Source organism: Melopsittacus undulatus, chromosome 6 (genome assembly GCF_012275295.1).
Source record: "Melopsittacus undulatus isolate bMelUnd1 chromosome 6, bMelUnd1.mat.Z, whole genome shotgun sequence".
Lineage (NCBI taxonomy): Eukaryota > Metazoa > Chordata > Aves > Psittaciformes > Psittaculidae > Melopsittacus > Melopsittacus undulatus.
In genome coordinates, this window is record NC_047532.1 from 28,601,565 (window position 1) to 28,623,732 (window position 22,168).

The window sequence follows — 22,168 nt, forward strand, 5'->3', positions numbered from 1 at the left end:
AGAATAATTCCACCAAGCACCATTAAAAGAAAAATGGGACCAGCAGGGTTACCAGTGAAAAACAATGCCAGGCCTAATAGCACTGATCTACCAGAAGCAATTTATTATGACACCAGAAACAGCTATTTTCACAGTGGATGCTTGAAACGAAAACTTTAAAGCTTCTTTAAGTCTTGAGCTATAGCAAAGTATTCAACCAGCCAGCCAAAATAGCTGAAGGGAAATAGGAAGGCCACATGTGGAACTAATTACTCATGTAGAGGCTATGACAAAGAACATTTCTCCAGACTTTTCATGGGGGCTTCACTTTCAGGAAGTAACTCTAATTACTGTTCAAGTCTCGGCAGCCTGCATGCCGCTGACAGTTCCAAGAAAAAATGAACCTATTTGCCCTTTTCTTGGTCTGAAATGCCAAAATAGAAAAGCATAACTAGAGTCACTAAAAAGAAAGAAAATAAGCAGTGGGTTATTGCATTAGCTTCCCGAGCAGAATCCTTTTTATAAATTCATTTTTTCAGCCTTCACAAACCAGCAAATTCTGTGTCTACATTAACTCGCTCTCTGTTGGCTGCAGTGAAACTGTACATCTTGACTTTTTACAGCTTTTCCATACTGGGGCCCACTTCCTGCCCAGTTGAAGAAAAAAATCTGGCCTGAAGATGAAATGACTGCTTAACATTACACTAAAACATCTGGTACCATTTTATACACAGACCCATGTCTGAGAGCAGGCAATTCTAGCGGTCTCACCAGCGGCACAGTGCATACCCAAACCTCCCCAGGGTGACATCATCCCATATATGGACTCTCAGGCCCAGCCCTCCCCCTTTTCCTGGTCCTAAATTCATTGCCAGATCCCAAGTCTGCTGCAAATGTGCCACGTCAAGACTGGAAATCACAGCACTTCAGTGTGTTTCAGTGAGTGCTGCAGAGTGTGAGGGAGAGCCGAGCACAACCCGTGATGCAGGAAGGCAGTTTTTCCCTGAGACTAAAAGAGGATTTAAAATAAATAAATAGACGCGTCCGGAGATCCTGCTCCGTCGCCCCAGTGTTCAGACTACCTGTTCAGGACAATGCTGTTGTACAGTAGTCTGCACATTGGTTAGACTGGGCAAGGGAAAGCAGCGGCATGGACTATTGGGGACGCAAGTTGCTATTGCCAAGGAGAAGACAGTTATTGCTCCTTTCAGATCTCATATACAGTATTTTTCTTCACAGGTTTTGCACACTAGGGAATAAGAAACGCTAAGGGACACTGTGAAAAAGGAGGACTTCAGAATAAAGCGGAGAAGACATTCTGGTAAGGCCTACTTTGGAAGAACACCTGGCCTATGACCTGGCGAACCTAGGTGACTCCCCTCCCCCCTTCCTCCAGTCATCACTGCAAGAAAGATGGAGCTCTGATGGTTTACTAAAACCTATGCAAGAAATGAGAGAGGTATATTGCCTAGAGTTATACTACCTAGAGAAGTGTACAAGAGTAGAGTTAAAGTCCGTCATTTGTTTTTTCTTTTTTTTTTTTGTTTTAATTTAAAATAAAGCTTTTTTCCCCCCACAAACTGAAAAGGTAAATTTAATTTTTTTTTTTACTTGTAGCAATAATTACAAATATTTAAAGAATATATATATTTTAATACAGAAAAAGCTTGCTAGATGTATGTATTCTGAATAGCTCCTGTTGTGAACTATGATCTGAAGATCAATTTTAAGAAATTATTTCATCTTAAAGTAATAAAATAATAGAAAAGAATGCATGAATATTATTTTAAAATATTGTAAAATACATTCTATCACCTTTGGGAGAACTGTACATAGATTTTTATATGCAACTGAAAATTCTTTGCAAGTAACCGATATGTGCTGATGAAAACTGTGAGGGAAACCATAGGAAAACTATGACTACTCCATGCTAGGCTTCTGCTGCATAGAATACCAAATCTTTGATTGTCAGGAAAAATTATCGCTGAAAGTTCAGGATGTGATGGAAAAAAAGAAATGAAAAAAAACCAAAACCCAATAAATAAATAAAATGGAATAAACAGCTTTCCATCCCAGTACCTGACTGGTCAGTGCAAATAAGTGATCAGCACCAACTGATTGTTGCTGCTCTTGTGTATACTTCGAATTGCTGATATTTCTTTTAACATTCAAAATGATAAGTTACTTTGTCCTGAATCCCACTGATAAAAAAGGAATTTGTAAACGAATGCAGAAGTTTGCTTTGGTGAATTTCCAGCTGTCCTGGTAGGGGAAAAAACCCTCAGGCTGAATGAAATCCCCATGGACAAAATAATACAAAAAGTCTGGGCTGCAATTTGATACCAGCCGAACTCCAGATTCAGCTCCCCTAAAGTTAACACCAGTAACAAACTACTGGCAACTGGAAAAAAAATCCCACCTATATGGTGCTCATTATTGCTGGGAAGGTTTTGAATAGATATAGTACAAAAGAATTAGCATGAATATGCAGCCATTGGCATTATAAACACCTAATCTCGTAGAATGCGGGTTATATTTTAGACAGCCTCGATGCTGTATGATTTTTTTAAAAATATGTATATTACCTTTTTCATTGCTCCTTCAATAATCAATAGAAATCCTATTGGGGCGAGATGGCTGCATAGCATTAGGGTGACTGTCCCTATACTGGCTGTCTTAAAGCTTACAAAGCAACAACTAGTTCTGTCATTTCCCTCTGCCTCCCATCAAAGCTTATGTATTTTAACTAAAAGAATTCTTTTTTTTTTTTTCCAATGTACACTCTTACAGGTTATCCAGCCTCACTTCCTTTATTTTGTGGAAGATTATTGTTCTTGGATTATTGTATTGGATTGAATTAGTGGGTTTTAATTTATTATACTCCAAGTAGACGGAGTTTTTATTCTCATTCTAAAGGGGAGTTACAGCACAGTTAAATGTAGTTATTAACAGAAAATCTGAAGAGACAGGAAGAAGTTAAAAGAATTGGACCAAATTCAAACTTGCATTAATATTTCTCAATTTCTCTTTAAGTATGATTGCTGGTTTAGGCATAGCAAATCTAAAAAGTTTTGACAAAGATTTTGTTGAAGCAGTAGAGAAATGTTTTCAAATCTTATTAAAGAAACTTGCTCAGTTATGCTTTTAAGGGGAATATGATCATTTGCAAATATTTTTTTCTATCTAGTGCTTACTTGCATGTCTAGTCTTTTTTTAATTCTGATCTAGAAATTAAGGAAGTATTGTTATCCAGTCAATAATAGGCTCTCAGTGAAAAAAACATTGAAGATAGCCTGCATTAGCTTTTGCTAAATAAGCAAGGACAATGAAAACATATGGAAGTAGTGTTTGTCTTATCTCTAGTCCACTATTTGTATTCATCTTTATTTTAAATGACCTTTCTGGATTTAGGAAGTGATTCCCCTCCCATACACTCATGACTCTTCGAAGTTACATTTTTAGACAGTAAGGCTGAGATCTAGGAGGCCCCCTTGGCATGGGGCTTGGAAAGGAGGGGGGGGGGAGGGGGGGGGAAGAGAGGGAATGCAGTGTGCAGAGCAACAGATACGGAAAGAAAGCCTGTATTGTTAGGCATGAATAAGGAAGTCTATCTATTTCAGCTCAGTAATCAAAACATTTTCAAAGTGAATTAAGTGATTCTGTGGTTCTTTAAACAGTGCTGTTTAAGTAGAAACAAGCTCTACCTGATCATAATAATATAGAAAAGACTTCTGAGGTTATAAAATACGATGTTTTAAATATGCATGTCAACAAACAGAGTAGCTGTATCCAAATTACAAGATTTAAAAAAAAAAAAGCCAAACATTACTTTTGAAATTACTAAAAAAATATACCAAGAACCACTGATTACTAAATCAGAATCATGGTGAGAGTTCTGCAAAATCAGGACAATAGCAGTGCTTAAACCTACTGTGTGAACTAAATGTTACAGTTCATATTACCATAAAAAGCACAAAATCAAGTAAAGCAAATTAAAGCCATTATGAGCATTTAAATAGCTTTTTCAATGTGATAGACTTTCTTTCATCTTTAAGAAGCGTAATCTTTTTTAGTACACTCAAAATTAAATAGGGAAGAGGAATAAAGTATTTCAAACCCTATTTATTCCTTTATTTTTTTTTAAAAAAAGGAAAAGCGCAAAGAGGGCTGAGGGAAAGTCACTAACTTTACAGAAATAAATATAGATCAAATAAGCATCCAACAAATATGAAAAAAACTAGTTATTAAAAAACCCCAAACATGTAATTTGATGTATTTCTGCCTTGTCATTAAGTTACATGTTGTCTTCTGTATTACTGTTACCAGTGCTACTTAACGCATCTGTATTATCAAAAGACTAAAAGACACTGCTGTCCTCTCCATGCTCCTTCCCCCCCTTCCTGTACTAGCACTGTGTATCCACAGACATTTCTGCAGACCACCCAAGAATCATTGTTATATAGAAAATACAACCAAAATAGCAAAATACTTGCATAAAATTTCCAGACCTCTAAGTAGAATGTTAAATTATTATATTCTTTTAATCAAAGTCTGTAAAGCAAATTAGAAAATAGAAAAACCTAAATCATAGTGCATTGGGTTTTTTTAAATAATAGATTTTAATGAAGAGCATAACTTTAATTGTACAAGGCTTTGCTTTCTCTACTGTATTTTATTTTAAAAAAATAAAACAAACAAACAAACAAAAAAATCCCAACCTAATTGAAATAATATTACGGGTACAAAACAACAGGAAATGCCACAGTTAAGAATGAAACTTTCCTGAATAATGCTACTGTACTTCTGTACTGCATTTTACGCTGCATTGCAAAACAGTGTCTAAAAATAACAACCTGCCCTTAAATAAAAAGTCCTGATCACAGTTGGAGAGAATACAATTCTCAACTCAATTGCCAAGCTACCAATATTTAAAGTCAGATCCTTTATATAGGTTTCTGTAAAAATAATATTTGCAATCATGTGATTATTTTTTTTTGTTATGAGTATTCTAATATATTCTCGAGTCCTTTACTGATTCAATGAATCAACCAGATACAGCACACAAAATTGTTAAGCCCTTTTAGCACATCAGCTACAGTTTCAAAGAATATCAGTTTTTTAGTAAGAATCAAGTGGAGATATCTAGGCATAACCAGTACCCAACGAATTAACCCAAGGCAAAATAAATTTGACTTAGTTCAAGATGTAAATTTCATTCCTGATTCTTTGATGAATTCTTCTTGTGTGCAGTTACTAGAAAGACGGCACAATATTTCCACTCACAACTTTTACTACCAATATAACTTTCCTGACGGTTGTTTATAGAAAACCTGTTAATTAAAAAGCATATTTTTGTTCTTCCAATACTTTTATTCTATAGATTATAAATTAATTTTACTGCAAGATTCTTTGCTATTTCAAGAAGGATCTGCAACAAAAAACTGAGACCTTTCTCTCAGATTAAAGATCTTCTATTTCTTTAACAACTAAATACAGCAGTTAAATTTGATGAAATCTATAAATCAAGTGGTGGTTTATATTTATCTTTAAAGTACTTCTAATTTGCCATTTTGCTTTTTTTTTTAAATGGCCAAGCAAGTAGGAAGGCATACCAACTTAAAATTTGCTGATACAATACAATACATTTAAATTTTACTTTGAGTTACAAAAATCTAAGTAAGCATAAAGTCAGACTATTTAATGTCTTTGAATTAATTTTACATATCTAAATTAGCTAGTTGTGTTTTGTGCTTGATTAATTTTTTTTAAGATACCTTATTCCACCTTGTTAAGTTTAAGGAAAATTTTATTCATATAATGCACAGCCTGAATTGGAACACTTCAACTTGTATATTAGCTAAAATACATCTTCTTTTGGCAAAATAATTGTTAGAGCTAGAACACCTGAATAATTGCATATTAATTTATTATTAGCCTAATTTAAAACCTCAAAACTACCCTAACCTTTAGCCTTTTGGTAAATTCATCCCTTTTATAATCGGTTTTCAGGCTGGAAATGTTTTCCTGCTATGTATGGCATATGTTTGAGAAGGGTTTGAAAGCACAGGCTTCTTGCTTACCTATGGTGGCACTAGCGAGCAACAGCGATTTAAGAACAATCACTGTATTTTACACGCAGGAAAGTTTAGCAAAGTAGCACAATTTCTGATGTGAAATGATGCTATTTGTATGCTTTTGATCTATAGCATAGTCTATGTTTAACTGAACATACTGAAGTTCCACAAAGTTATTTTGTTTTCTTACTTAGTACAGAATTTGAGAGAAAGCTGTATTTAAATAATATGCAAAGAAAAATAACAAAGAAATATTATAAGTGTATAGCTCTCACATATTAGTAAAATTGATATAAAATGCAACCAGTCTTCTTTCTAGCACATTCCCTTTTACATTCCCTAGTGTTAATGTGCAAGTGGTTGCCTTCATTTAATACAGAAAGATTTTTATTTTTAACATGACAGATTATTGTACTTATCTGCTCCTAGAAAATATGCACTATACAAACATATCCTTTATCTTGAACTTCAGTATTTCTGTGCTTCCAAGAAGAGTAAAAACATCTGGTTAAATTACTGTGCGAGTACAATATGCAGGGAAAACCCTGTGTCAATTGCATATAAAATAAACTATGGATTCAATCCTTTTTTGATTTCCAAATGTTCAGTGTAATCAGTCTGTTGAAATCATATCCCTAATACATGTCAGCACAATACTAATTGATGTACCGAAATTATTCTTTTCTGAATAAAATCAAGTTCTGTTCTTGTTCTACAGCTCCAAATGTTTTAAAGTTTAATTCTGTTACATGTGGTCCCCCCCAACAAAACCCCCCAAACTGGAACGGTACAAACTGTTGCACATCAGCGGTGATGGCTCCAAGGGACTGGCTGGACGGAGTTGTCATGTGTCTGCCTGTCTACACTTGCTGTGCAGAACATCCTCTCACCTGTACAGCAGGCACAGACAGGCAGTCGCATGACAACCCAGCCTGAGGGACAGCCGCCAGTGGGAACTCGCTCTGACACACCAGAGCATCTTCACCAACAGCTCCAGCCAAGAGTCACTCTGGATCTCAGATGGCCGGTCAGTAACCAAGCCGCGTACTGCAACCCACCTACAGTCAAACCAACACTGCCTATAAAATACAATAAAACCCACTGCTGAAATTTTTACTGTGCTTCCTATAGTACTCTTTTCCAAGTTGTCTCATTAACTCACTAACAGTAAGTTTTATTTATACACAGCTTTGCAGCACTATTGTATGTTTCATCCTCCCATTTACTTCTTGGGCATAACTTGAGCAACTTGCATTTTTAGATTATTATAGCTATAAAAATCACTAACATTCCTAGTAGCCACAGAAGCAGAGAGCAGTTTTTTGTGTGGCAAGTTAATTCTGTAAACATACATAATATGTCAGACTTTTGAGGAACTTCTCCCATTTTCACTCTCTCATTTCCCCAGTTACTCTCATATCTCCCTCCAAATCACACAGAATTTTACAATGGGGAATAGGCTGTGAAATTATAATACCAACTGCATCTGTCACTGGATGTTGACAATACTATCTTTTCTTACTGAAACAGAATGGAAATATTTCATTTGGAAATAAGATTATGGGGTTTTTTTCCAAATATAAACTTCATATTTTTAGAAGTTCTTATCCTTGAGTCCAGCTTGGCATCCTTTGCTCATCAATAATTTATCCAGTGAAATCTCTGGATGCTTTGAAAGGAATAATAAAATCACATTCTCCAACCATGCCCTGTAAAAATGCTACACCACTTCACAAATTACATCTTTTCATTTAGAATAAAGAGCTTTTTTATTCACAACCTAGGAGGGTGTTCCACATTCCTGAAGTACATTTTATCCTAATGTAGAGTGGCTAATTCACTAACTTCCTATTTGCAGGTTGACTCTCACATGAACCTTAGCACAAAAGCTTCCAGCCTTTTGTACTACTTAAAAAAAAAAACCAGTACAACTGAGAGCTAAAATGCTAAGGTCTTTTGTGTGCATAGCTATGCCTTGCAATACTTTATCTAGCATTACATGGAATAGTCTATAAAAGAAATCTGTATTTGTGAGATCAATGAATGTGCTAATCTAGCACTTATTTACAGCAGCCTCAAAGTGGGATACAATTTTTCTTGCTTCATTTTAAGCAAGCAGAAAAGCAAAAAGCCATGGTACTAGTCATGAAGCAAACTTACGAACACAAGCAACTGCAGGCAAGTTCAGAAACTAATCTAGAATAGTATTCACTAAAACTGATAGTGTAACTGCTTTAACCACAGTGTTCAAAACCAGACTTGATTATTTCAGTAATTACAAGACTAAAAATCATTCTTATGCACCGATTCCCATCTATCAGGAATAAAATCCTGTTGTACGTTTGAGCAGCAACAAAACCATGTCAAGAAACCAGTCTTCTTTTTGGTAATACTGATATCATATAACAAATTTTGAAATCTTTTGCCAAACTAATTTGCTTCAAAATGCATTCCACTATGGATTCATCACTTATAAAAGCTGCAGCTCAAAAAATAAAGGAAATCATTTACATCCTTCCAATGCCACTAGCAAACAACCACTTGCATTCAGGTGGTGATCTTCACCTCAGAGTGAACTCCAGATTATAGAAAATGGGCTCAGTTTACGCTAGTGGAGTACACAGCCCTAGAGGTCCTAGCAAGCACTGCAGGTTTGTAAAACACATTGTCACAGCTCCTGGTACACAAGCTGCTACAACATTCCTTACTATGGGGTAGAGGCACAGGGGGAGCTAACTCTTCTCTGTGGCAAGAGAACAAAGGCAAGACCTGACTTTCAGCGTCTTCCCAGCCGCAATGGACAGGACCTTACTGCTGTGCAAGGACTGCAGAAGTGTCCAGCTCAAGTGGGAGGCACCAGGAATCTGAACTTCCTACGACCTCACAGCATGCACAGCTGAGCTGGGCCTGGGCACAGTCCAGAGACATAAACATGGATATCACTTCACACATCACTGAAGCCTACATATCTTACCAGGCTGGAAATACACCACCATGCAGCCATTTCAATAATCATCTGAGAACAGGATGTGACAACTATCAAACAAATCTGAAAGTGAGGAGAACATTTATGGGAGATGAAATGCAATTGTAAAAATTGGAATTCAGCCAGGAGATCAAATATTTGCTTCTTTATTTCCAAAGCTAGTAGTTCTGTTTCTGAAACAAGTTGTCTTTTGACTAACCTAATGATTGAGCTGTGGCTTTGACCTTCAGAAAGCATCTAAACCAGATTTTACTAATTTTTAAGTCCTACTGAGAAAGGCTCAGTAGTAAAAAAAAAAATCCAAAATAACTTTGTGACATCTTTCCCAGGGCAGAATAATCAAATTATACAGCAAATCTGTAATTAAGGAGGAACTTCTTCCATCAGCAAATCATGGAATAGTACTGCACTGTTATCACTCTAAGAAATTCTTGAGTGATCTGCCATAATGGCCTGAATGACCTACTTGCATTTTTATGACTCTTTAAACACAACTCTTTGGCAATTAAGAGACATTATATGGAAATCACTGAATCAAACAGTGGCCATCTCCCTCCATGTACTATTCTGACATTCCCAGATGACTCTCCCTAGCACACTGTCAAAACAAACTGCTTTAAAATTTGCATAACAGAAGACATTCTCTAATTATTTTCAGGAATTGCTATATTTCACACTAGACTCAAAAAAAGCAACACCAAGATTACTTTAAAAATTGCCATAGCGTATATTGGATGCACTTCCAATTACTTGAGAAAGAACATAGCAACAGATGTTATTCTCACAATGTCACTTCTTACAGTAACAGTTACCTGTACCTAATCTAAGATAAGAAATTCTAGTAGCTTCAAGACAGATCACAGAAAAACAACAGCTTCAAGTTTTCAAATCCATAAACACACTTTGTGTTTATTTTTTATTAATTTTTGTGTCATTGTAATAAAATAGTTCAAGTTTTATTTCAGTAATCTGAGGATAAAACTTTTCTTTTTGAGACTTAGCTGCTCCTCTCTGACATGCACTCATTTTCCTGTCACAGTAAATATATTTGAATCCATTTAAAACTTAAATAAAAGGGCAAGGGGCAAAATCTTTTGAGATTGGCCTGATTTGTCTCTCTATCTTAAAGTTTATCCCAAAATGATAACCAACCCAGGTAAAAATAAACGCTACTATCCAAGACAGTTTCCACCATCAGCACTATTACTGAAGTAGCTACCGATGTTAAGTTGGACCATTGTGGTTTAACCCCAGCTGCCAATTAAGTATCAGGAAGCCACTCACTCATTCCCCTACCCCACCTCAAGGGATGGGGAGGAGAATCAGAAAAAAGAGCAACCACATTCTGGATTCACAGACTTAGCAGAGCTCTGGCTTATGCACATGCATTGTGGGACCTCTCCCTATTGGTTCGAGAAAATCCACTGCAATAAAACACTAGGTTAATTTAAACAGAATATAAATTTCATGCACAGTCCCCATCAGCTAACTCCCTGTTTTGCTGGGGTAAGCCATTGTTTTGATTATTACTTAGAATAAGATGGAAAGATCATCTAAAATTTTTAGAGCTCATCTAAAATTTTCTTTACCTATGCCTCTCCTCTTTTATCCAACAAATTGGTTCACCCTAGGAAAAATCACTAAATTTTTGCTGAACACATTTAACTTACAAAAATAGGGCTATGTTTCTGACACACAAAAAAACCAAACAAACAAAAAAAAACCAAAACCACAAGATCTTTACAGTTGACAGGGTAGCACACATAATAATCCAATTATTCCATTTCAACCTTCAAAATTTAACAAGACTGGGCTTTGGATAGAGCATATCATTACCAACATTGTGGGAAAAAATTATTAAAGAAAACAGACAAATTGTGTACCAACATATCCAATAAAGTGGGCAACTGATCAGCAGCAACATTTCTTACCAAGGTGTATTTTTTCAAATTTGAAAATCCATACCAATCAGTTATAGAACACAACACACAGGCTTTTCATCCTCTTAGAATACAAGGCCAGAGAACATTGTTGTCATCAAATTAATTGCTGTAGTTATGGTTAGAAATAACTTTACCTAGACAATTCATGATTAACTTATGGTAGATGTGCAAGTGCAGTCCAAACAGGTATAGGACAATAACCAGAACATTCCAAGATAGGCTGCCTCCTCTCCTCATCCCAAAACCAATGTGTGGAAAAAAATAAAGCAAAAAACTAAACAAAAGCACCCCATATAGCACTCTGAATTTGTTATCAACATTTCAACAGAAGTCTTGAATTCATTTACCATGAATGAAACCCAGAAAATTTACAGGACTCAGGTAAAGCCTTAAAACATTATTTTCATTAAAGTCTGTACAAGCTTTTATTTTAAGGTGATCTCAGAAGACTGAATATTGCCCCCCCAAAGAAAAAAGTTCTTCATTCCTTACCTCATCATCTTTATACCAGGACAAGCTTTCTGCAGTTAGAACAAACCAGTATTCCTTGGATCCTCCTTTCATAATGCCAATATTGTTGATGGTCAGCCAGCCTTTCCGGATGACCTGTGCAGAGGTGCAGTCAGGCACAAGTTTAGTTCATTACTCACTTGACATAATTCTGCAGTTGCATTCACTAAATAAAGACTTGTTAAGAACAAGTGATTTTTTTTCAGTTTCTGGCAAATTCAAGAGCTTTTGCAGGTTCCCATCATTCAACAAAAATACAACCAACCAAAAAACAACGTTAAAGTAAATATAGTGTTTGCAGTCAAAAGTTTGGGAAAAAAAAAGAGAAGCTTAAGTATTATTGTGTTCTACCTACAGCAAGTATGTGTACATTAAGAAACATGTAAATTTGAAGATATTTATCTGCTGTATAATAACACATTGTAAAAGTCCATACAAGTACATATGATTAGTCTGTTCTAAGTCCAACTGTTAAGATCATTTGTAAAGCTGCATACTAGAAAAGCACCCAGATTCTGGCAAAGTGAGTGGCTTCTGGGATGCGCTGGGAATTTTAAGAAGGGGTTGCACCAAGTGACAAACTGGAGAGGACTACTAAAGGTAATTTGAAATTAAAATAGAAAGTGGTAAGAAGAGGTATATGAGAACTGTTTTCCTCTCATAACGTAGAAGAGGAAAAGAAGAAAAAAAAATCTAAAATTAAGGTGGCAATAGAAATCAAGGGGGAAATGGGAAAAGCAGAACCTTGTAAAATAGATACAAGTCAAAGATGAAAAAACAAATGGAACATCATACCTATACATACTAAGGCCTGGAGGCTACATCATACAAAGAGAAAGAGGAACAAAAGAGAACTTAAGAGTAATAAGACAACTCCAGAGGTGAAGAAGAGAGAATGGCCATGAAAACTGGTCTATGGATCATACAGAAGCTTTTGATTTTATTGGAATATTTATTGTTTTCCAATATAATTATGAGAAAGCAAACTTTCTTTCCTAACATACTGTGAGCAAGACAACAGAATGCTCCCAAACACACAGATGCAGGGAGCCTCACCCATTCTATTTCTCCCAACAGCTACATCCTTTACTTGCCTATGAAGCATTAAGACAGAAAGAAGTGGTCAAAGAACTCCCTCAACAAGTCCCAAAATCATGAACTTGTGTGATCAAACATTAATTTCCTTTTAGTTTTAGAGAAATATGCCAGACTATGACCTTCCTCTCTTAAGATTTTACAAGTCTGTTACTCCAGTATCAACAAACAACCAGAGGAAAAACATTGCTCAATATCTATTCCTCGTCATCTATAAGAATTTCAGAATCATGACTCACTGCCATTCAGCATGCACATTCATGCGACCTCCCCAAAAAGAAAAACTAGCTTTGGTATTGCACAGAGCAAGGGACTAAATTATACCTGACAACTAAACCAAAGAAAAAGATGAAGAGTTGCAACTGAAAAGCTGATTAAAGTACTGGCAATGCACATAATCCAAGAGCACCAATTTAAATTCAAATAAGATGATCATGTTTTCCCCATTCAATACTAACCAGGCCAGCAATGACAGAAAACCACTGAACATCCCAAAACAGTCTATAGATTTTCTGCTTGTAAGAAAATCTCTAAGCAAGCATTGATTGGGTTCTGAAGAGCCAGTAAGCTATGAAAGAACTTAACAGAACTCCCACAGAGAGACTTGAAGATACACTATAGGCAGAGTGAATGCAATAGCCTGTACCACAAAGGTTTCTGCAGAAGTTTGTCATTATTTCCAATAGTCACGTTTGTTGCAGGGGAGGAAGAGGGAAGTGGAGAGAGGTCATTATTGAGTACACATAGACATGGAATGTTTGTTTGAGTGCAAGCTGAGGGAAACGTACTGATATGAACTTGATTACACATCAAAACCTCATTTTATTTTATGATGTTTATTGAAGTATACTTTTAACAGGAAACAAGCAACATGCACATATAGCCAGTGTGCTGGCGTTCAGGCAGCTGCCACAGAACAAGTTGTGGAGCCATGCTAATGTCTTCTGTTTCCTGCACCCAACTACACAAATACAAATGTAAGAGATTTAAGGAAAAAAATCAAGGAAATTGAAGTTCCACAACCACTTAAACTTAGCTCCACAACAAGGTGAGCTCTATTTGTACAGCAAATGAAATACTTCACAGCAAATGTACAAAGGTGTTTGTTCCCATGGTATAAGGAAACTGAAATAAGAGGCTGTGCTGTGCAAGAGCATGCTGTTGAACCATGCTCTCTGCAACTGAAAACGCTGTGAATGTGAATATGCTTCTTTATAAAGTACATCTCCACATACAGGAAGAACTGGCAGCAGAGCCAGCACACTGCTGAAATTGGTTTGGACACACATCTTACAGAGGGTGAAAAAATCTGAAGACAGGTATAACACAGCAGGGATGAAGAGGTGGTTTCTAGAAGCAAACCAGTAAGAAACACCTGAGTAGCACATTCTAGAACCTTGCAGGTGATGAACACTCCAAAGTGAAGACAAGTAGCACATTTTGCTTATTCCATCCAGTGCTCTCTCTTACCATTACTAAAGGTTTTGTGGCATGTTAATAAGAATCAAATTTCCCCAGTTTGAGAGGAATGCATCTGTGGCAGAGGTCTCAGAACAAACCAAGCCACGGTTTTAAAATCTAAACTATACGAGTCATTTAAAAAGTAATGAAACTTTTAACACTTCTCATGTAGGATCTGCATTAGTTGCATAGCTTCAAAATACTGTCTTGCTCCAGTCAATGCATTTGCCCATAGATACATAATCATTGTTGGGTGTAGACAGAAACAAACCAACTTGCTGATACAAACATTGGTCACTGTCTTGTAAAGAAAGGAATTTCACAGTTGTTTCCTCAAAAATCCTGTGTGCTGTGGATTAGAACCAGCTGTCATTCTCACACAACACTGCATGAAAAGCCAGGCACCAAACTATAGTTTATAGTAATATATAAAGACAAGATATAAATATGTATATAATATATAGTGTATATTTTATATAAAATACGATATATAGTGTAATTATATAATAGATTAATACATTACATAGTATATATTAATATTATTAGCTATTATATTATATACTATATTAACATGTAGTAATATATATAGATACATATGATATATAAACAAGATATAGTAACATCTTGTTTTTCATGTGCAAATTTCTAGCCTGTTTATATACACCCCCCCCGGGAAAACAGTCTCTAAAATATCCTGGACACTACAACAGATCTCAGTTATCAAAAAAAAATGGAAGCAGTTCCAGGGGACATGAAGAGAGAGAAGATGGACTTATTATGTTAAGCCTCCTCTTCTTTTAATTTAATAGTTCCTGTTTCCCAAGCACATTTTGTTAACTACAAAAAATTACTCTTTCAGAATACTCAGTACCAGTGTTGCAGTCAGGAGGGAGGGAGATGTCAAATTAAGGTGTAAGCGCAAACAAAGTGAGATTAAACAACATAGTTTTATTTTCTGGACAAGGCGAATTACAACTAAGACATCAGCCAACTTCTCAAATAACTCAAGCTATATTTTAGAAAAAATTGACCTTCCATGGGCAATAAGCAAAGATTTTCTAAGAGATTTCTGAAATTAAAAAAATTCTGATGGGGGTGGTTGTTTTGTTGGTTTTTTTGTTTAGTTGGTTGGTTGAGTTTTTTTAACTATTGTGTTAGCTATGTTGTATAGCACTTCAGCTTGAAAATAATCTAAGTAAGTAGTGTGTTTCATTATTGTTTTTGCTAGTTCATATTCTGGTTGGTTTGGATTGAAGAGATCCATTTCAAAATTTTCTATCATATTTCTAAATGTCACTCTGTGCAAACCAGATATTAGCGACATGAGCTGTGCATGTCAGAAAATAAAATATATAGGTCTTGCCAGAAGCTAGTGAAGACAATATTCTGACCGGTAGCTGAATTCCATGTACAGGATAAACAAGAGATGACACAGTTCCTTCCTTCAGGGTCCTGATACCTAATCTGGGTGTCTGAAAAAATGAAACTTAGAGGGTACGAATGCACATGGACAAACCAGAAGGAAGTCATATTCTGATAGTTCAACTGCACAAGACTCAAATCATATCTGTTGTTCCTATTCTCCACCACTTCACGTATAAACAGGAAACCAGGATTTGACACAATAAGTACATTTTATGTATACCTGCATGACTTATTAATTCCATTCCAAATAGGTATTTATAAAAGAAATACACTAGGGAATCAAATGAACAGAAGTATTTGAAAGATGATTTCAAGAAAAGAAAGAGATAAGTGAAATTTTAATATTCAAGGTTCACCTGCTACAGGCTCAGGAGTGTTGCATCCCAACTAGAAGGAAGTGCAGCAGGAGGGCCAGGAGACCCCCTTGGATGGATAAGGAGCTGCTGAGAAAAATTCACAGGAAAAAAAGAGGCTTATAAAAGGTGGAAGCAAGGACAGGTGGCCTGGGATGAATACAGGGATGTTGTCAGGGTAGTTAGGGACCAAGTTAGGAAAGCTAAGGCCCAACTGGAGCTAAACTTCGCAAGGGATGTTAAAGATAATAGGAAGGGATTTTATAGGTATGTAGCGGCTAAAAAACAGACAATGACAATGTAGGCCCCCTCCGGAAACATTCGGGAGAAGTGGCTACACAGGACTTGGAGAAGGCTGAGGTTCTGAATGGCTTCTTTGCCACGGTCTTCACTGGCAAAGGCTCTGACCACAGCACCTGAGTCTTGGAAGGCGGACGCAGGGACTGTGAAAATCTAGACCTTGGGCCCACTGTACATGAGGATCTGGTTCAAGACCATCTTAAGAACCTGAACGTACACAAGTCCATGGGACCTGATGAAATCCATCCATGGGTCCTGAAGGAGCTGATGAATGAAGTTGCAAAGTCACTGGCCATCATATTTGAAAAATCATGGCAGACAGGTGAAGTTCCTGACGATTGGAAAAAGAGAAATATAACCTCCATTTCAAGAAGGGGAAAATGGATGACCCAGGGAATTACAGACCAGTCAGTCTCACCTCTGTGCCTGGAAAAATCTGGGAGCAGATTCTGCTGGAAGGCATGCTAGGGCACATGAAAAACAACAAGGTGCTTGGTGACAGCCAGCATGGCTTCACTAAGGGGAAATCCTGCCTGACCAAATTGGTGGCCTTCTGTGATGGGGCTACAGAAATTATGGACAGGGGTGGAGCAGTTGATGTCATCTACCTGAACTTGTGCAAAGCGTTCGACACTGTCCCACATGACATCCTTGTCTCTAAATTGGAGAGACATCAGTTAGACAGGTGGACCACTCAGTGGATAAAGAACTGCCTGGATGGCCACATGCAAAGAGTTGTGGTCAACGGTTCAATGTCCGGCTGGAGACCAGTAACGAGTGGTGCCCCTCAGGGACTGGTGTTGGGACTGGTCTTGTTCAACATCTTTGTCAGTGACATGGACAGTGGGATTGAGTGTGCCCTCAGCAAGTTTGCCGATGACACCAAGCTGTGTGGTTCTGTTGATACACTGGAGGGAAGGAATGCCATCCACAGGGACCTTGACACACTTGTGAGGTGAGCTGATGCTAACCTCATGAAGTTTAACCATGACAAGTGCAAGGTCCTACACCTGGGTTGGATCAATCCCAGGCACAGCTACAGGCTGGGCAAAAAGAAAATTCAGTGCAGCCCTGCGGAGAAGGACTTGGGGGTGTTAGTCAATGAGAAAATGAACATGAGCCAGCAGTGCGTGCTTGCAGCCCAGAAAGCCAACTGTATCCTGGGCTGCATCAAGAGGAGTGTGACCAGCAGGTTGAAGGAGGTGATCCTGCCCCTCTACTCTGCTCTCGTGAGACCTCACTTGGAGTATTGTGTGCAGTTCTGCTGTTCTCAACATAAAAAGGACATGGAACTGTTAGAACAAGTCCAGAGGAGGCCACGAGGATGATCAGAGGACTGGAGCACCTCCCGTATGAAGACAGGCTGAGAAAGTTGGGGCTGTTCAGCCTGGAGAAGAGAAGGCTGCATGGAGACCTCATAGCAGCCTTCCAGTATCTGAAGGGGGCCTACAGGGATGCTGGGGAGGGACTATTCATTAGGGACTGTAGTGATAGGACAAGGGGGAACGGGTTGAAACTTAAACAGCAGAGGTTTAGACTGGATCTAAGGAAGAAATTCTTTACTGTTAGGGTGGTGAGGTACTGGACTGGGTTGCCCAAGGAAGTTGTGAATGCTCCATCCCTGGTGGTGTTCAAGGCCAGGTTGGATAAAGCCTTGGGTGATATGGTTTAGTGTGAGGTGTCCCTGCCCACGGCAGGGAGGTTGGAACTAGATGATCTTAAGGTCCTTTCCAATCCTAACTATTCTATGATTCTATGAAATTGAGTGGATAGACAGAATTATAAGTGTGAAAATCAGGAGACTAGCTACTTCCACAATGCAAGCAACAGCATTTGTCGAACTAACAAAACTCTCTATAAAGTTGTGTTACATAACTCCATTGAAATAATTTTGAACACACTACTCCCAGCAGTACTCAGTCTTCTAATCACTGTCATAGCAATATGTGTTAGCAAACAGTAAGCATGAGAGAATAAAAAATGCATAAGCTATGAGGCTTCCTCACAAGCTAGTCGTTCTTTGTGTTCATTTATTAAGATTCTCGCACTTCATAGGCTAAAAAGGAACAACAGATTAGAAGGGAATCCTAATACACTGCTTCACTGTAATTTGACAAAGGTCAGAGCGTAAATTGATCAGATCTGTTTCAGTAAGGAGCACAACCAAGATTTTGTGATATTGCCTCCCCCAAATATCACTGCACAATATATTGCGTAACTTAAAAAATTACAACGGTGGCTTAAGTCCTAAAAACATCTACTTTAAAGAAAAAAAAATGTCTTTACTGAAGCAAAGCACTTGTAGCGAAAAACTGAAACAAGCTTCCAAATGTAGTTAAGCAAAGATTAAGGTGATCATGAAGGAATCTTAACCTAAAATATAAGTATAGTTAAAGGCCATTTAGAGGAGCAATGCTTCTCTAATCTTGATAAGGTGAAAATTCAACAGCAGCATGTCTCATTCAAGGATATTTCAAAGTTTACCATCACATGGTTGTCTGCAGGCACCACCTCTTTTACAGAAACACTGTCATTTCTTAACAGAACAGCCTTCTCATTATTTCTCATGACCAAGGCACAAGTTTCCATTTCCATCTACTTGCTAAAAAGAATAAATAAAAATATTCCGTTTATACAATTTTCCTGGATCATGCAAAATACCAGGATTTAAGTGTATCTGAAGAAGCAGTACAGTATGCTACAAAGCAGGATTAAAAAGTAAAAAAGAAAAAGGGTTACTAAGGAAAAAGATATTAGCACTACAGTTTAGGCCAACTGATGGGGTCTGAATGCTACTTGTGTCCAGAACAAGTGAATCAGAATCTACATTGTAGAAGAGCAGATCAAAGACTTCAAATCCAAATCTTCAAATAACTTGGACAGTGACTTGAAACTCTTAATTCAGATTAAGCCCCTTCTCCAAGTTCAGGGGCTACTTCAAATTTTACCACAGAAATAAAACACAAAACAGAATTTCATATAAATTTTATACATTTCTCTGGAATTTGAGTATCTTGCATTCTCACACTGAAAGTATCAATTGGGCACATGGAGCAATGACACCTTCATCTTCAAAAGTTTATCACGACGGGTAGCTTTAAACACAATTTCAGTCATCCAAACAAATCTCAACACACAAAATATAGTTAAGAGTGTCAGCTTTCAGGAACCAGATCTTGCTAGCGTGACGTGTAAAAACAAGCATTACACTGATTATTTCAAGCAAATTAGAAGACAGACTAACCTGTGGCTTAAAAAGAAACTTTGTGGAGTCAGGTCAAAACCTCAGGCGGTAGCAAAGAAAACACAAACGAAAAAGGCCAAAGATTAAGCGTGAGAGGATAAATTAGTAGACAAAAAAGAAGCAAGAACATGCTAAGAGGAACGGGCATTACACTTCTTCCAAAAATGCAATATTGCTGCACTCATCTGATTTCTGAGACACACAAACAGTTAATGGTTATCTGCATCATTCTAGTTTAAGGCAAGCTACAAAAAAAGGAAAGCAATGGATTGTAAATGAGCATCCCACTCTTTTGGAAAAATAATGATCTTGATCTCCCAAGAGATTAAATTCAAGTGCTACTAAAATCAGTGCTGCCTTGTCCTGTTTCCTTTATTGAACATAAGTCTAGTTTAAGTTTGTTTGAAGTTATAACTAACATAATTTGGTGACTGATAACTGGAAAATTATATGGTTTTATCACAGATATTACTAAAGAATGCACATGATAGAGATTTATTTTGTACACCTAAACACCAGTAAACCAAAAGTAACTTGTTATAAAATTAACTACCGTTTAGACAATTAATTCTAATTAGTAATATTAAAGGCATTCACATATTTATTTACTCATGAAGTGGAAGGGTTAGAAAAGAGTCCATCCATGACATATTGATCCACCTGGTGCTATGAAAAGAATGCTAAAAGGGCTTTATATATTCCTAAGTTGATTAATAAACTCACTTATTCTATCAGAAGCAATTCCTTTACATAAACAAAATAACAACATCAGTATCTGTACCCACAAATAGCACATTCATTTATGCAAGAGGTAATGTTTTCTTTTGGTTACCAGAAACTTGTTTGCCCACCTTTCAAAAAGAGGTTTACTATGAATAGAGGCACTCACATCAGACAAAAACTTCTTTCCAGTTATATAATAAACAAGAATTAGTTGATTTAGTTTGAGAAACTCAGTACATTATAAAAATATTAAATTTATCAAAGTTTTCTACATTTTAAGTTATATTAGTTCATACTTGTAACAGCAAGTTAGTAGCAGTTAAGTGATGAACTGCAATTATACTTTGTTGAGGAACTGTTACAGACAAGACAGTTTAACATTAAATAGTTAGGTAGCAAGTATTCACCAAACCAATGAGTTAGAGACAAACTTTGCCCTCTGAGAAGCTAAATGGAAAAGCAACAATAAAGCTTACAGAACTTAGCTCGTACAATTTGCCTTGAAGGCGGTAGATTGGTTCCCTGAAATAGCAAATTGCAGAAATGAAGTTTTATTTCAGAAACATTTTCTCATTCTTTTCAACTCCAAACAATTAACTTTCAAACATCTGTTTGTTATCTTTAAAATAATAGGTTCAGCAAAGTCCATTATGCCATAAATAATCAAGTTTCAACATTTAAAATGCCAAGCTTTTTCTCCACTTCTTTAGAGAGAGAACATACACTTAATTAAAAAATCATTCATTTTATTTGTGTATTTTTGAAGACTCTGATAATTGGTTGATTTTTCTTTTATGGGACACTCCAGAGTGATGATGGTTGTTGTGTTTGACACATGCTCCAGCAGAGCTAGATAAGAAGGAAATCTCTCCTCAGAGGCGAGAGACTAGTCTTTGAAGTCTTTTCCGTGTTTGGATCCTTCAACTTTTTTCATTTGAGTCCAAACCATACATTACATCAAAAATGCCAGTCATGCTGGTCAGGCTGTGAAGGACCACCACATCCAAGAAGCTGATGGATTATTTTGAATAACATCTCAAAAATAACTAGCAATTTCTTGGTGGAAGGAAGAGGTTGGATTTCTATCCCCCCAAAAACTGAGTATATTTAAAAAAAAATGCTAGAACTGTCATCTACAGCAGCAGAATAGGAGACTTTCTGCAATGTCAGGTTTACCACCTGAGGGATTCAAATTCAGTGGTCATGTTTGAAAACCTTGACCTTTGACCTCCTGAGCATTGTTTGACCAAATTGCACATGAAAACTTCAGGCAGATGTTCAATACCAGTAATTATTTATACAAAATGTCATTGTCTTGTTTTTCCTAGAATTTGTTAGCTCTTTTTAAAGCATGCAGTAATTCCATAGCATTTAATTTCTGTTTAAGACTTTGCGAAACCCTCAAAGTGAGCAGAAACCAAGATTGTAACATTTTCGTTATTTTCATCTCATATAAAAGAGGACCGATTCTGTGAAGTACTGAGCACTGCTGGCCCACACAAAAGCAAAGAAAGAAGCAAAGCTCAGAAGCACTTAACATGTTGCAGAATCCACCCCATATTCTTATATGATAAAAAGAAACAAACAACTAATTTCATTACTGAATAATAATTAATCAGAAACAATCCACCGGTTATTCTTTGTTTACTTTGAGAAATCTTTGTGAAGTCAACTGAAAGTTTTCAGAAGAGCTGAAGGCAAATTCGCTTTTGCTTGATGAATTGCCCCTTCACTGCTATTAAGCTATGAACATGTAAGAACGAGTAAAATGACCATCAGAAGGCACACACAAGCAAGTACTCACCAGCATTTTGGATTCTGAAATTCAGAAATTTGCAGTTAATGACAAAATACATTGATGTGTAACATGAAAGATATGATGCACTAAATGGCATGGGAGGGGAGATACTATCCAGCAGTGTGAGCAGTAGCAGAAATATTAAACAATAAACAATGGTAACAATGAAAGTCAGGCAGCTTTGAAAAATTCAGTAAAACAAGGCAGTGATTTGATGATGCATTTTATGTTTGAAGCAGAAAAGGTGAATGATACAACAAATTAATGCAGCCAAGAA

The 22,168-nt window shown here is 36.8% G+C and overlaps 1 protein-coding gene across 6 annotated transcripts in view; it reads right to left on the reverse strand.

Annotated features, from left to right (window-relative positions):
* The window catches only part of DNM3 (dynamin 3), a 180,095-nt gene that overhangs the window by 112,373 nt on the left and 45,554 nt on the right, over nt 1–22,168 (reverse strand). For 4 of the 6 annotated variants that reach the window (XM_034063553.1, XM_031047273.2, XM_034063552.1 and 1 more), the window contains exons 14-15: nt 20,586–20,615; nt 11,475–11,588 (exon numbers count right to left, since the gene is read on the reverse strand). In XM_034063553.1, coding sequence (XP_033919444.1) covers nt 11,475–11,588; nt 20,586–20,615 — 144 coding nt within the window. The remainder of the gene's footprint in view (nt 1–11,474; nt 11,589–20,585; nt 20,616–22,168) is intronic. The other 2 variants (XM_034063551.1, XM_034063554.1) reach the window with 1 other exon arrangement.